General features: G+C 41.2%; 1 protein-coding gene across 1 annotated transcript in view; it reads left to right on the forward strand.

Moving 5' to 3' along the window:
- Positions 1-16,804, forward strand: part of SORL1 (sortilin related receptor 1) — a 246,842-nt gene that overhangs the window by 133,075 nt on the left and 96,963 nt on the right. The window contains exons 13-15 of the mRNA XM_044669646.1: positions 7,112-7,290; positions 8,615-8,801; positions 11,038-11,166. Coding sequence (XP_044525581.1) covers positions 7,112-7,290; positions 8,615-8,801; positions 11,038-11,166 — 495 coding nt within the window. The remainder of the gene's footprint in view (positions 1-7,111; positions 7,291-8,614; positions 8,802-11,037; positions 11,167-16,804) is intronic.

A 16,804-nucleotide genomic window follows, 5' to 3' on the forward strand; every position in this document is an offset into this window, starting at 1 on the left:
CCACTCCCCTGCTCCCTTTGGTTTATCCCTTCTGACTTTCTCAGTAGGGTTAGATGGAGTTTTTTATCCAGATGGATAATAAAGCTACTCTTCCTTCTCCGGGTTGATTATACTGAGAGTAAGGTTTGATTATTACCTCTTAATGCTCTCTTCCTCTCCTTCTTATGGTAGTATTTATCCCCTCCCCTTCCCCTGCCCTCTTTGTGTGTAATAGAATATCTTATTTTTCTTATTTACTCGGATTTTTCTTGGTGTCCCCCACTATTCCTCCCCTCTTTCCCACCCCCTGTGTCATCTTAGACCATTTAGTATCCTGTCCTCTCCCTATGAATTATTCTTCTGGTTGCTATAATAGTGAATATTATAATAGTATATAGAGTTCACTACAGAGAATTATACATAGCATTTCTCCACCTAGTAATACAGATAATTAAATCTTATTTATGCCCTTAAAGAGTCAAGCTTAAAAGACTATGAGTTTTCTTTCTTTTCCCTGTTTCTTATTTACCTTTTCATCTTTCTCTTGATATCTGTGGTTGAGTGTCAAACTTTCCAATTAGTCCCGGTCTCTTTTGTGCAAAAACTTGGAATTCTTCAATTTTGTTGAATGCCCATACTTTCCCCAGAAAGTATATGGTTAGTTTCGCTGGGTAGTTGATTCGTGGCTGAAGGCCCAGCTCTCTTGCCTTTCTGAATATTGTATTCCAAGCCTTGCGTTCTTTTAGTGTTGAGGCTGCCAGATCCTGTGTGATCCTTATTGGTGCTCCTTGATATTTGAATTGTCTCTTTCTGGCTTCTTGTAAGATTTTTTCTTTGACTCGAAAGCTCTTCAATTTCGCTATTATATTTCTTGGTGTTGACTTTTCTGGGTCCAGTTTAGAGGGTGTTCTATGGATCCTTTCAATGTCTATATTGCCCTCTTGTTGTAGAACTTCAGGGCAATTTTGCTGAATAATTTCTTTGAGTATGGAGTCCATGTTTTTATTAATTTCTGCCTTTTCTGGAATACCAATGATTCTCAAGTTATCTCTTCTAGACCGGTTTTCTTGGTCTGTCACTCTCTCATTGAGATATTTCATGTTTCCTTCTATTTTATCAGTCTTTTGACTTTGTTTTATTTGTTCTTGTTGTCTTGAGAGATCATTGGTTTCTAAATGTTCGATTCTAGCCTTTAAGGACTGGTTTTCCTTTTCAATCTGGTCATTTTTGGTCTTCAGTTGTCTTGTCTCACTTTCCAATTGCGAAATTCTGCCTTTTAAACTATTATTTTCTTGCCAGATTTCTTCCATCTTCCTTAGCATTTCATTTTTAAACTCTTCCATAACTTGTGACCAGTTTTCATTTTTTTGGGGAGGTTTGGATTTTTGTTTTCCCTCCTCTGTTGTCTGGATTTTCTCTGTGTAGAAGTTGTCGAGTGTTCCAGAGTTTCTCTTGATGGTCTTTTTCTTCTGGACTTCCTTATTGCTGGCCATTGTTAGCCCCGCCCCTTTTCCACTTTGTCTTTGCACTCAGGGTCTGCCTGGGCCTTGCAAGCTTGTGGGGGTGGGGGTGGGGGGCTCCGGTCTCCTTGTCCTCGGGGTCAGGCCTCCTGGTAGTTCCCAGTCTGCCCCTCTGCCCGAGGTTCCTTCAGCAGTCTTTGGGGCTGCTTCCACAGCCACGCTCAGGTCTGCACCAGGTCCTCACTGGAGGTCCAAGCCTGGGCTGGTGATCGTTATTCAAGCCTAGGGCACTGCCTTTGCCTGCGCTGATGCTCTTAGGGCCCTGCTTTCACCCCCAAGAAGGTAGTGAAAGTCCGTGGGCTGGAGATCTTCATTCGCCCCTGAGGCGATGCCTTCAGTGCTTGGGAAAGGCCGTGTTTTAGGGGCCTTTGTCCCGGCGGAGGCGGTGCCTTCACCCATGTGGGCGCTCCGGGAAAGTCCCAGCCACCTGGGGTCCCTCGTCTTGCAGCGCACAGGTACGGGCTCAGGGGCTGCCAGTGATTATCTGGTTACCCCAGTCCTGTTTACCCGCTTGTGCGGTGTGGGGGGTGGGGGAGGGGCTTCTTCCTCTCGTGTTTTAGTGAGTGCTGTTTCACCCCTTTAAAGTGTGGAAATGCCCTGATTCTGCGTACCTTCAATGCTGCGCCCTGTTGTGGGGTTCCTTCGTTCCTCTGGACTCGTTTTTATTTCCCCTTGAGGGGTCCTGTGTGGTTCGGTCAGGAGAGATCGAGCAGCTGCTCCTTACTCTGCCGCCATCTTAACCGGAAGTCTCTAAATATAGTTTTAAAAGTTACTCTTTTTGTATTTTTACAAATGCACTCTTGAAAACTTGTTTATTCTGAGTTTTTGCCTGCCTGAGGCTGTTTTAATAGGTTCATACCAGTCTTCCATTCATGTCTGGTGAAGGGGCCATCTTTCCTTTTTGTGGTCATGCCCTTAAATGGGAACTTCTTGGAGAATTCCCATCTTATAAGAGGCTTCCCAAGTTACCTAGTCCAGCCTGTACTTGTTCAGGAAGCCATCTACCAGGTCACTACCAGGTGACCCAGAGAAATATCAGCCTCCAAGGACTCTAAGTATTGAACCTGTGTTTCACAGCTGCTCAGTTTTGGCTCTGTCATGGATCCTTTTGACATTTTGATTAAATCTGCAGACCCCTTCCCTTAGAATAATGTTAAATGCATAGAATAAAATATATAGGACTCAAAAGGAAATAAATTACATTGAAATACAACTATTGAAATAGTAAACAAATTCACAGACCTCTGCTTTACTTGAAGAGTTGTGGTTGAACAGCTCTAATTATCAAGAAGTTTTTTCTTATTTTTAAAAAAAAACCCAAACCACCTCTCTACAATTTCTACCTATTGATCCTAACAAAACATATCTCGTCCTACTTCTGCACAGCAGCCTTTTGGGTCCTTAAGATAAGCTAGCACGTTCCTCCTATCCTTCTCCAAGCTCAACAACCCAGGTTTTTTCAACCAAACTTCTCATGTCAAAATTTTGAGACTCATCATGTTGGCCACCTGTCCTCTGCACATTCTGCAGTTGGTAGAATGTCTCCCACCCCACCCCCGTTCAAAATATGGTGGCTAGAGCCAAGTTGGGTTTTTAAGATGTGGTCTGGCAAGGGCAGGGCAGAATGGGACTTTAATCCCCTTTGTCAAAAGGTGTTGTGCTTTTCTTAATGCAGCATTAGATTATATTAATTTTATTTGCCACCATGTTTTACTTCTGACTCATATTGAACTTATAGACCATTAAAACCCTAGGAACAGTAAGCTGTGTCTTACACTATCCCATACTTGGGAGGTTGATTTTTCTTGAGTAAGATTTGAACCTTAATAAGAATAAAATTAATACCCATGCCTATGAGACCTTTTTTATGTCTGACTGTGTTGTTTAATATAAAATATCACCTCCTTTTCCTTTCTTCTTAGAAGATAGAAAAATTACATTGTCAAAATTTCATTTTAAGATTATCTTATTCTTTGTGAGTCTTTTTTCCTTTGTTAGATTTTCCAGCTCTCTCTGTTGGAAGAATATCTGTTCCCTACACATTTTTGGAAGCATGTTTTCCTCAAAGATTTGCCATTGAACTAGCCAACCATCTGGGCCAGAGGATATAACCTCTTCTGTTTCCTCCACTCCCCCAGCACTTTAAAAAAATTTAGAATATTTTTCCATGGCTACATGATTCATAACCCCCCTCTTCACTTTTTCTTCCCCACTGCCAGAGCTGACAAGCAGTTCCACTTTTCCCCCAGCACTTTGTATGATGCCTCCCACAAACATAGTAGGTGCTTCTTAGATATTTGCTAGATTGGATTGGTACAGTGGAAAGAATATTTTCATTGGAGTCAGAGGAATTGGGTTCAAATGATGCCTCCTATGACTATAGACATCATTTAAAGTTGGGCTTCACTTCATCTATAAAATGAGAGGGTTGAGGGGCAGCTAGGTGACACAATGAATAGGGTTCTAGGCCTGGAGTCAGGAGGATCCGAGTTTGAATTTGGCCTCAGAACCTTTCTAGTTGTGTGACCTTGGGCAAATCACTTGCCTAGCCCTTACTGCTCTTCTTCCTTATAATTACTACTAAGAAGAAAAGGGTTTTAAAAGAAGAGGGGGTTGGGCTAGGTAGTCTCTGAGGCTCATTCCAGCTCTAGGTCTATGATCTCAAAGTTTAGTATTTGTGTTTGCCTGGGACTGTTTTCTCAGGTATTCTGCCTGTACTTCACCTGCTGCTCAATCTGAGATGATGTGGCCATGTTCTCCCAGGGGCCTGTTACCTTCCATTTCATTAATCTGTTCCCATCATTGCTCTGAATTGATAACAGCTATTGTTTGCACTTGGGTAAGGGTTGTGGAGTTTCCTCACAGCAACCCTAGTAACCCTTTCCTATTTTCCTTTACTAGTTGTAATTATAGTAGCTCTTTGTCTATTTTTTAAGAAGTACTAGAAAATAGTCTTCTTTTAAATGAACAGTTTTGTTTCAGCAACAGGCCTGTGCTTGACCGCGCATTTGCTCGTTGGCCTCATTAAGACGTTATTGGTTGGGCCCTTCTGGAACCTCCTGGGAAATGAAATGATTTGTCTCTTGAGGTTAGCTAGAGTTGGAGGGACTTATAAATAGAAATAATTAGGCAATGTGCGAAAGACTTGGATTTCCAGCATTGTCACAAAGCAGACAGACTCTACTCATCATTTCTGCCAAGCAAGAGAACTTCATTAGATTTGTATGTATACAAGTGGATATTCAGCCTTTAGAAAAACCATAAGCAAGGAAGGAGATTGAAAAGGTCAGCTCATCTCTTTCTGTATTTTAAACATCCCAGAGGATGCATTTTTCTCCTTTCATTAAAACCTCAAAGGAAGACATTTCTTCTGCTTTCTTCTACCATTACGTAATGATCTTCACCATCATTACATTCTTTATGATAAAGCTAAGTCCTTCCCATCATAGGGTGCTCTATGTGAATAAAAATCAGAGTACAATAGAAAGTACAGTTTCTTGTGAATCTGTGAAATGAATTCATTTAAGCATATGTTGTACATATATAATTCCCCAAATTATATCTTATAAATACATAATATTTTTATAAATTTTATAAATAAGTGCCTGTTGTTCTAAGCCAGTGCTCAGTGCTTATGGGTCACAAAATTATTCTCAGACAATCATTAAGCATTTATTAAATACCTATTGTGTGCCAAACATTGTGGTAGATGCTGGAGACACAAAGACAAAAATGAAATAGTTTCTGTTCTTAAGGATCTTATTAAAGTATTAACTCATCTATTAGGAGAGATAATACACACACATACAAATATATAAAAAATAAATACTAGGGAGTTTCCATGAGGGAGACATTAATAGCTGAGTCTTACTCACATGAACTGTGGTACAGCCATGCTTCTCACTGTCCTTTAGACTTGTGAGCTTGATTTTTGTTTTAATCTAAATAAAAGATTTGAGCTTTAATGAAGATTAGTGTAATACATATTATTCTGATATATGAAAGTCTATTTTGGATCCTGCTTATAAGATTATCCAACATTCATGGAGGGGATGTGGCAAAATTGGGACATTAATGCATTGCTGGTGGAGCTGTGAACTGATCCAGCCATTCTGGCTGGCAATTTGGAATCATGCTCAAAGGGCTATAAAAGAATGCCTGCCCTCTGATCCAGCCATACCATTGTTGGGTTTGTACCCCAAAGAGATCATAGATAAACAGACTTGCATGAAAATATTTATAGCTGCGCTTTTTGTGGTGGCAACAAATTGGAAAAGGAGGGTATGTCCTTCAATTGGGGAATGGCTGAACAAACTGTGGTATATGCGGTTGATGAAATACTATTGTGCTAAAAGGAATAATAAACTGGAGAAGTTCCAGGCGAACTGGAGAGACCTCAGGGAACAGATGCAGAGTGAAAGGAGAAGAGCCAGAAGAACACTGTACACAGAGACTGATATACTGTGGTAAAATTGAATGTAATGGACTTCTGTACCAGCAACAATGCAATGTCCCAGGACAGCTCTGAGGGATTTATGGTAAAGATGCTACCCACATTCAGAGGAAGAACTGCAGGAGAGGAAACATATAAGAAAAGCAACTGCTTGAACGCATGGGTTGGGGTGGACATGATTGGGGATGTGGACTCGAAACTACCACACCAATGCAACCACCAACAATTTGGAAATAGGTCTTGATCAAGGACACATGACAAAACTAGTGGAAATGTGCGTCGACCATGGGTGGGGGGAGTGCGGGGGGTGAAGGGTAAAGTAGGAGCATGAATCATGTAACCATGTTAAAAATGATTATTAATAAATGTTTAAATTAAAAAAAAAAAGATTATCCAACATTCAGTCTTGCTTCTCTTTTCCTCTGTCATTGGGTTCATTTGGGAAACTACTCTCAGAATTTCATTTTATAAATTGCCTCATACTTTGTGAACCCCTTCCTGGGCATGTAGGAAAGGCTTCGGATGGTAGATGTTGTTTGAACCCAGCATTGAAGGAGCTCCAAAATGTGGTGGTGGGCAGTGGAATGAATTCTGGGCATGGGAGGTTGGGGTTGTAGGGGGCAGGACAGTTTGGCTGAACCATAAAGGGCATGATAGGGAGTAATGCATAGTAATTCAGGAAAGGTACCCTGGAACTAGGTTGGTAAAACTTTAATGACAAACTAAGGAATTATATCTGGAGCTCATAGTATAGTGGTGGATGAATAAGACCTGTACAGCAATTAGTAAGATAGAAAGTAAAATGTTATAAGGATAAAAGACAGGTTTGACTGTTTTTACTTTGGATATATCAAAGACTTCATTCTGAAGAAATAAGCCTGAAATTTCAAAAATATATGAAAAATGAAAATGGAATATGTGTGTTCTGTATGTAATTTGAGATTTTAAAAAGACTGTAGGATGGTTCCTAATCCTAGGTCTCTCATAAGCTCAGTGGGGAGCTAACCCTCTAGGTCATTTTTCACAAGGACAAAATTTAATATTGTTATAATAAGTAAACAAAACATTGCCTGTCTTCCTGGGCTTGATTCCCTGCCCTTGAGGCTGTCTAATACAGGGAATTTTAACCTCCTGAATTTCCTTTTTTTTGTTTGGGTAGGTACAGTACCAATGAAGGAGAGACCTGGAAAACATTCAGCTTCTCAGAGAAGCCTGTATTTGTGTATGGGCTTCTCACCGAACCTGGAGAAAAGAGCACCATATTCACCATTTTTGGGTCGTACAAAGAGAATGGGCACAGTTGGCTGATCTTGCAGGTTAACACAACAGATGTGCTGGGTAAGTGACTTCATCTGCTACCACCCTCTTGGTAATCATTGCTGCATAGGTCAGTCAACACTGATTGGAAGAATGAATACCTTCTGTGCACAGAACCATAAACCAGCCCCTCTTGAGAAATGCAGATTAAAGAAACTAACCTTGCCCCCAAGGAGTTTACTGTCTTGATAGGGAAAGGTGAATGTGAGCATAAACAACAAAACAAAATATCAGAAATCTGCAGATAAAACAAATTCAGATCAAGGCTTCTTCCATGGATAGGCTTCAAGGGAATTCTGGGTTTCAGTGAAGAGTTTGTGTAAGTCTTATAGTTTCTCTCTCACCTCCTTCTTAGGGTACTGTAAAGTACTTTCCAAGTAGTCTAGTGGTCCTGTGAAGCCCCTGCACCATTAAGATCCCATCCTACACTGCTGGATGAATCAAGGGGAAGGGAGGTATTCCTAGGTCAAATTAGCTTCAATGAGTCCAGCTTCTACACACATCTTTTAAGATTTGCCAAGTACTTTATATTTATTTTTGCCAATCTTCATGACAGCTTTGAGAAGTTGATGATATTATTTATAGATAAGGAAACTGAGGCTCAGAAAAATTAAGTGCTTTGTCTGGGGCCACAGAAGGGGTCTTATGACTTCAGACCCTGCCTGGCTTTTTCCTGCCAGGCTCTGGTCTGTTCATGTTTACATGGCCCTCCAAGATTTACAAAGCAATGTCTTTACAACCACTTTGTGGGGTAGGTAGTATAATGAATCCTTTTTTAAGATAAGGGGCCTGGGAAACTAAGGACTTCTTGGGTGCATGCCAGTAAGAACATGGGAATGGCCTGCACAAATGGATGGAGGCAGGAATCAGATCCTAGGCTGGTCTGTCTGGGACATGGAGCACATCAAGGGGAATCATATCGAATGTGTGGAGCCATACCATGGAGGGCTTTGAACGCCACAACAAGGAATCTGTATATCTATCTTAGAGGCAATATGGAGGCCCTAAAGGTTTTTCAAGCAGGGTAGCAACACCGTCATCCCTGTGCCTTAGGAAGTTTATTATTTCAGCATTATGGACAGAGGTGAGACTAGAAGTGAGGTGACTATTGCCATAGTCTAAGGAATTAGGACTAGGGTAATGGGTTTGTAAGCAGAGAGGAGAGAGCAGATTCACAAGATATTGTGGAGGCAGCCCTGGTGAGAGCAGGCACCTTGCTGCCTGTTGGAAGGGAGGACAGTACTCGAGTGTTTGATCCTCAGGCACTGGGAGGCTGGGAGAGGGACGATGGGCAATTGGACTTTATGGGGAACATTTCCGTTCCTGTTTCTTCCTCCACCCCCAGGGGTACCTTGCACTGAGAATGACTATAAGCTCTGGTCACCATCTGATGAAAGGGGAAATGAATGTTTGCTGGGGCATAAGACCGTCTTCAAACGGAGGACTCCACATGCAACATGCTTCAATGGGGAAGACTTCGATAGGCCGGTGGTCGTGTCAAATTGTTCCTGCACGAGGGAGGACTATGAATGGTAAGTCAGGCATCGACTTAGGGCTCAAGAAAAGCCTCTCCACACTGAAGATCTGTTAGAAGGACAGTAGGGTGTGAGATGTGCTGCCCTGATGGGGAGCAAAATGAGGACTAGGGCGCCCATTTGGGGGCTTTCTTTCACGAGGAACCCTTCTTGATATGTTGACAAGAGCTTCAATCTCAGAATCAAGAGACCTTGAATTTAAATCTTAGCTCTAATCCTTTCCTACAGTGTGGCCATTTTACAGAGAAGGAAACCAAAAGTCAGAGGGATGAAATTATTTATCCAGACAGGTGGGCCAATCCTTCTCATTGTATTATCTGTCTTCCTGTGAGTCTAGATCTCTACAAATTGGAAATTCGCTTCTGAACCGTAAATGCATTTCAGCTTTCGAGTTCATTTTTAGGAATGACAGACCCTTTGAGAAGTGTTTAGACCCTCCATAGGTCTTGGGGAATACCACTAACTACAGGAAACATAGCTATAATAGAATACCTTTACTTGAACACTTCTGTATAAACAATTGGATTGCCACATCCCCAACACACACCTGTGCCCACACACACATGCACGCTCCCCACCCCCTAATGTGTCGCTACCCCAGATTCAAGTTACTCTTGTGGATCCATATCCACTCCAAGTAGTAGCTCATGAGCCCTCACCAGTATGGTTACCTAGTCACCCAGGAAACAGTGATTTCAAGCAGCATCATCTATTGAAAGAGCTGAGTAAGAAAAATCAGAATAGACAACCATTTCCTCTATCAACTTGGGCTCCGTCTCCCACAAATGCACATGACATCCCTGGGGAGAAGTGGGGATGGAGGAATCATGCAGGAGGGGCACATGTGGAGTAAATATAATAACAGCAACTGCTATGTGCCAGGGACTGTGCTAAGCACTTAACAGATATGATCTCATTTTTGATCCTTACAACAATCCTGGAAGGTTGGTGCTATTATTATCTACATTTTATAGTTCAGTAAACTGAGATGGAGAGTAAGCAGCTTGCCTCAGGTCACCCAGCCAGTGACGCCTGGGGTCAGGTTTGAACTCGTCTCTTCCTGACTGAAGGCTCAGTGTGCTATCTGTTGGGCCACCTTGCTTAACTCTTACTTCTGAAGCTGCCCGTCTGGTGCTGTTGCCTAGAGATGCCGTTGCACTATTCCCATTGGACCCACTCCTGAATGGATGTGTTCTCTGTCCTGGGCATGATGCTCTCCTTTTCCCTGCTGGGCTTATGCTGGCTGCCGAGCATGATATTCTCTGCTCCCATCTTCTGAGCTTCATCTCTCCAGCATCCACCATTTCTTGGCCATTTTAGTTCTATTTTGCTGTCCTAGATCGTGGCTAATGGCTAGAATTTTTCCTGGTTAAAGGAGCCAGAGAACTCATTGTTCTCGTCTTAGAAGGGCCAGGTACAGGGTATCCCTTCCAGAGGAAGGCTAAGTATTTTCTACTACTAAGCCTCTTTTGGATAATGGTTTCATTTAGGGTTAGGCATTCCCAACATCTTCCCGGCTTAGACTGCACACAGAAAGGAGCCAGAAGCAGAGCTCAGTTTGAGTGACCACAGTATTGTCCTCCTCTCCCTGTGTAGCCCACACTGCTCTCTCAGTGAGGCACATCTCACAGCACCAAATCACCTTTGCTTTGGTTCTCTCTTTTGGACAGCATAAAAACCTAGTTTTCTCCTTGAATATCTAACATATATAGGGAAACTGTTAAAGTGGGTACATTTAATAAGGAAAAATGAAAGTTTTCTGTTAATGTTTATTAATGGAGAAGTCCCATTTGATTCATAGAAAGGGACTTCAAAGATAATCTAGTCTAACCCCTACTTCTATTTGCAGATGAAGAAAATGAGGATTTGAGGGTGCTTTGTTTTCCTAGACAGACTCATGTTTGTGGGTGCCCCAGAATATTAGAGGTGGAAGGGATCTCAGTAGCCATTTAATCCATTACTGAGCCAAGGTCTTGTCTATGGCAGATCTCAGGACCAGAGGCCTATTGAGGCCTTTGGAGGTTCATTCATTCACTCAATGTTTAGTTGAGGATGTTCCAAGTAGAGCCTGGGACCCAAAGCCCATGGATGTTCATTCTTTCAGTTAGTATATTTCTGAGGACATACTATGTGTCTCAAGTAGTCTTTGTGCTCCTTCACTAGATGAAACATCGAGATGGGCTTCCTAAGCTCTGCCCCCTCTCACAGTCTTAATACTCTGCCTTTTTTTCAGTGATTTTGGCTTCAAGATGAGTGAAGATCTATCATTAGAAGTTTGTGTTCCTGATCCCGAATTTGCCAACAAACCCTTCTCTCCTCCTGTACCTTGTCCCGTTGGCTCTACTTACAGGAAGACAAGAGGGTACGTATGTATCATGAGAGTTCTTAGTGCAGCGTGTCAGGAGACTGGTGTTGTTATCATAGAGAGACCTATATTTGGGGGTCTCTCGCCTCCCCTCAGAATATTAAAGCTGGAAGTGATCTCAGTAGCTATGTAGTCCAGCCCATACCTGTAGAATAACATTACAACATCCTGTCAACTTGTCATCTAACCTTTATTTGAAGACTTCCAGTAAGAGGGTGCTTGCTCCCTTTTGAGGCACCTCATTCTACTTTTGGGTAGTTCTAATTATTAGGAATTTTTTTCTGGACATTAAGCTTCTAGTTGTTTCTTTTCAGCTTGCACCCATTGTTCCTAATTTTGTGCCCCTCTCCCCCCCCCAATCTTAATCCCTCTTCAATCCTTCAGATTCTTAAAAGAGAGCTAGGTTGTACAATGGATAGAGCTTTGTACCTGGAGTAAGGAAAATGTGTTCAAGTCAAACCAAATCAAAACCTTAGATACTAACTATATGATCCTGGGCAAGTCACTTATTCTCTTTCTGCCTCATTTTTTTCATCTATAAAATGGAGATGATGGTAACAATCTCCCAGAGTTATTGTGAGGACAAAACATTAATATTTGTAAAATGCAGTACAGACCTTAAAAGAACTATGTTAAGTGATAACTATTATAATATTACCTCCCTTTCCCTCTTCCCTCAAGTTTTCTCATCTTTTTTCAATGGATACTCATATGGCATGGATTTATGACATGGTTATTTTAGTTGCCCTCTGCTGGATTCTATTGGTGTACTTCTTAAAGAGTGGCATCAAAATCTGAATATAGTACTTCAGATGTGATCTGGGCAGGGCATTATACAATAAGATTATCATGAACTTATTCCTGGAGGCTCTGCTTCTCTTAAGGCAGCTCGAGACCCTATTGGCTTTCTTGGTTTTGCCATGCCATATCTGACTCAACTCCCAAGTGTTTTTTGTCAAACCATCTTCTTGTCTTGCCTCCCTCATCTTCTGGAGAAATCCAGTCTTTGAATTCTGCTATAAGATCCTTCATCTTATTAGATTCATCCTAATGCTTAAGTGCATCAAGGTCTTTTTGGATCCTTTCATCTAGTGTCTTACAGATTCCTTCCTGCTTTGTGCCATATGAAAACTCTAATAAGTGTGCTGTTTATGCTTTTATCCAATAATGAATAAAAACAGCCGGGAGCCAAGCCTTGATCCCTAGGACACTTCAATGGGTCCTTTGTTGCAGACTGACATGGAAACATGAGTGAGTCCATTTGTTTGACTAGTTCCAAATCCATCTGATCATATGTCCACACACTCACATCCCCACCTTTCCTACCAGAATCACATGAGCAGCTTTCTCAATTGTTTTGTTAAAATCTAGGTAAACTAGATAGGCCACATTCCCCTGATCTTCCAGCTTAGTAAATGCTGTCCAAAAAGGAAATGAGGTTAATCCAACCTGTTCTTGAGGGAATCATGCTGATTTTTTGTAGTCATAGCTCTCCTTCTTAGGTACTTACTAACCAACTCTTTAATACTCTGATCTAGAATTTAGCTGGGAATCTAAGTCAAGCTCCCTGTTTTATAGTCTGCAGACTCCATTCTTTTTGCCTCTCTACCCCTCCTCTTCCCCAACTTCAAACATCTGCCCTCCCACTTTGCAGTAATTCCTTTTCTGTTCTTCATTGTCCTTTAGATGTACCTGACACTGGCTAAATAATTAAATCTGCCAATTTTTTGAAATGCCTGAGGATATAGCCCATCATCCTATTATATTATCTATTTATATCCTATTGCTAGGATACTATTATCTGTTACTCTTTCTTCCTTCCTCCTCCTACCTCCATTCTAGTTTTCTCTCCTTGGCTTGATATTCTCAGTTTCTTCAAGTGATCCTCATGGCATGGACTTATGACTGTTCATTATTAGATTTTCCCTCTGCTGGATGCTCTTGAGAACATTAATGTCCTTCCTCCTTTAGATGTGGTCTGGCCAGGGCCCAATATGGTGGGAATACTATGAGAAAAGCCATATTATGGCTAGCATACTATGGCTGGGGCATAATCCAGCATAGTATATATATATATATATATATCACCTAGATGAATTGGAATGTCTCCTGAGTAGCTAGATATTGTCTTATCTCCTAACTTATCTTGGCTCAACTCTTTGTGAATCATTTTTCTGTCATTTCCAGTGCTAGGGACATTCTCAGCAAAGAGGAGTGAAGCAAAGTATGACTTCAGTAACCCTATTTTCTCCTTGTTGTCAATTGTTGTTATCCTGTCTACCCCAAAAGGATCATATCCTTTCTCTGACTCCCCCACCCCCCTACCCCAGCTCAGCTTTAAAAAAAAAAAAAAAAAAAAAAAAGCCTGGGGGCAGCTGGATAGCTCAGTAGATTGAGAGCCAGGCCTAGAGATGGGAGGTCCTAGGTTCAAATCTGGCCTCAGACACTTCCTAGCTGTGTGACCCTGGGCAAGTCACTTAACCCCCATTGCCTAACCCTTACCACTCTTCAGCCTTGGAGCTAATACACAGTATTGATTCTAAGACGGAAGGTAAGGGTTTAAAAAAAAACACCTCCCTTTGGTCTTTATCCTTCCTCACCAACTCTGCCCAGTATGAACTTTAGTGTTTCTGACATTATTTTACAGGACTATGTCATGCTTTTATATTCAACTTCATTGTATCCTCTCACTTCCGTTTTCCATCCATATCTTTTGAAAAAGCTAAGTTGGATGCTGATGAGTTCCCTGAGTTTTCATGTTGTTTCCTTTAAATAACTCTTTATTCTTTCTCATTAGAATTATTTCCTTTTATTTACCCAGAATTTCAATCTTGAGGGCTTCCTTTCCCTATTGGGTAACTTACATCTCTTGTAAAATACTAGTCCACATCTGGGATCCTGCTCATTTTTTGGAACCTTTTGAAAGTTACTGTTTTTAAACCTAGGGACGGAATTAAATTATATCTAGTTTTCTTCTTCTCTATCACAAACTCTAGGAGGAAATTATCTCTTTGCCCCCAGGGTCCCATATGTAGTCTGGAAGACACAAATTCAAATCTAGCCTCAAACACGAATTGGCTCCATGAGCTTAGACAGTTCACTTAACTTAGTTTCCTCCATTATAAAATGAAGATGATAGCACCTACCAACCAGGGTTGTTGTGAAGATGAAATGAGATAACTGTAAAACCCTTAGCACCATGCCTGGCATATAAAAGGCACTTAACAAAAGCTTATTCCCCACTATTTCCTCCTTCAATTTTGCCCCAATACCCAGAATGTTCCTGATAGTAAGAATGAAATGCAGAATAAAATTCTCCCCTTGTTGTTTCTTCCAATTAGAGAATGAAGGGGATAAAATCATTTTGACAATTATGGTTCTTTCTTTTCAACTTTGGTTGCAAGCTTCAATTCCCTTTTCCTAGACTTCACACATACCTCCTTTTGGCCTGAAGATTTGTGTTCTCTCCTATTTTATGGATCATCCTCCAATTAGCAGTAATAACATTGTTATCTCTAATATGATACTATCACCAATAGCCCTTCCATTTTTAGAGCTCTCCTCTATGAAATGTGTGCTTAACTTTTATATTAAGTGCTCTTACAGGGAGCCTATGGGTTGTAGGAGATAAACAAATTTGTTCCCACAGAACATATAGAAAATCTGAGGCCTAGAGAGATGAAGCTACCAGCTCAAGAGAGCATAGATAGCCACAGAACCTGAAAAGCCATGTTTCTGAGTTCTCTGCTTTTCTTTTTTCTATTTGCTCCTTGTTGAAAGAACCAAATCAGTCATCTTTCCATTGCCTTTCCCACTAGTTCCTCTGTCAGAACAAATAAAGGTGAGCCCCTTAAAACACTCTTCTGGCTGAATTTCTCATTGTTCTAGGTAATATCATCCTTAGAAATGCAAAGTTAGAGAGATTGATATTTCTTTGGAGAGACTTGTAGAACGTATGGTTTTTTTGTCTATATCAGGGGTTCTTAACTTTCTTCTGTCATGGACTTCTTTGGCAATCTGTTGAAGTCTATAGACTCCTCAGAATAAATGTTCTATGAATAATTAAAGGAAGTACTAACTTTCATTTAGAGATTAATGAAAATTAATAAAATGTATTTTTCTTCTCACCTGTTTACAGACTCCTCTGAAATCTATCCAAAGATCCCTTGAAGCTAAAGAGTTCTGCTCTGTAGTATAGGCAGGCAGCTTACTGCTTCAGTAAATACAGTTCCTGGCTTGGAATCAGGAAGATTCATCTTTCTCAGTTCAAATCTGGCCTCAGTTACTTACTGTGTGACCCTAGGAAAATCACTTAACCTGTTTGCCTCCATTTCCTCATCTGTAAAATGAGCTGGAGTGAGAAATGGCAAACTACTCTAGTATCTCTGCCAAGAAAACCCCAGAAGGGATCAAGAATAATCAGACACAACTGCAATGACTGAAAAACGAAAGCTCTATAATCACAACTTCTTTGTGCCTTAATGACTTTGATGATATAGCCTCCCTTATGAAATAGCTAGCATGTTTTTGTGCTTTAAGGTTTATTAAACACTTCACAAAGATCAGCTTTTTTAGTCTCAAAAGCCATCCTTAGAGGTAGGGGCAACTATGTTCTATTTACAGATGAGAAAACTGAAGCAGACAAAGGGAAGTGACTTGCTCAGGGTCACATTGCTAAGTTAGAGTCTTGAGGTCAGTCTTAGACCTTCCTGACTCCAGTCTCAGAGCTCTATCCATTTTTCCACCTAAAAGAACAAAAGGGAAGGAGCAAGATTTGTCTCTCTGCCAGGCTTCTCTTTCCCTGCCACTGGGTTGTATTCTTAGGAAAAACTCGGTCTTTGTTAGGATGTGGAAGGACAAGGCGGCTATTCTCTCCCAGCTACTGGATCTGTTTGTACTGGCTGTTGACATGTTGCCTTCTACAGCTAGGAGCAGTACCCATCCCCTGCTTTGCAAGCTGAGGCTTTGCTTCACCCCTAAAAAGAGCTTCTGAATAGCTGGGTTGGCAGAACTGGGCTAACATACAAAAAACAACCTCCTTTTTGCCTTATCAACTAAACTAAACTGACATAATGATGAAACTCCTTATTTTGGTGTTCAGGGCTCAGTAGACTGCCCCTTAGCCAAGGATGTGCTGGTAAATTTTTAACAACTGGCTCTCGGGGGGGGGGGGGAGGGTACTCATGACACACTTTTATCTTTATTTAATCTGCACTTTTAACAGTTTGTCTAGCTTTCTCTTAAATCTAGACAGTTAGCAAAACAATAAATCAAGCCCTGGCTTGTAGCATTCACTGATTTACTAGGTACAAATACTCACACTGAACATTTAACAAGTAACTTTAATGAGTTGATACAACCTGGCTACAGCACGGCCCTCTTCTCAGCTCATATTCCTAATGGCCTATTTTCCAAGCAAACTGGACTACTCACCATACTCTGTCCTTCCTTCAGGCTCACCTGGAGCACTTATATTTTGAACATATGTACATCAAGAGCATTCCTAAACCCTGGAGAATAAGGGCTTTGCAGAGCTTAGACTCAGAGTTGTCACCCTGACTCTCCTGAAGATGGTATCATAGAGTCACCGAATGCAGAGTTCAAAAGGACCTTTTATGCCCTCTTATCCAGCCTC

Source organism: Gracilinanus agilis, chromosome 3, assembly GCF_016433145.1.
Source record: "Gracilinanus agilis isolate LMUSP501 chromosome 3, AgileGrace, whole genome shotgun sequence".
Taxonomy (NCBI): domain Eukaryota; kingdom Metazoa; phylum Chordata; class Mammalia; order Didelphimorphia; family Didelphidae; genus Gracilinanus; species Gracilinanus agilis.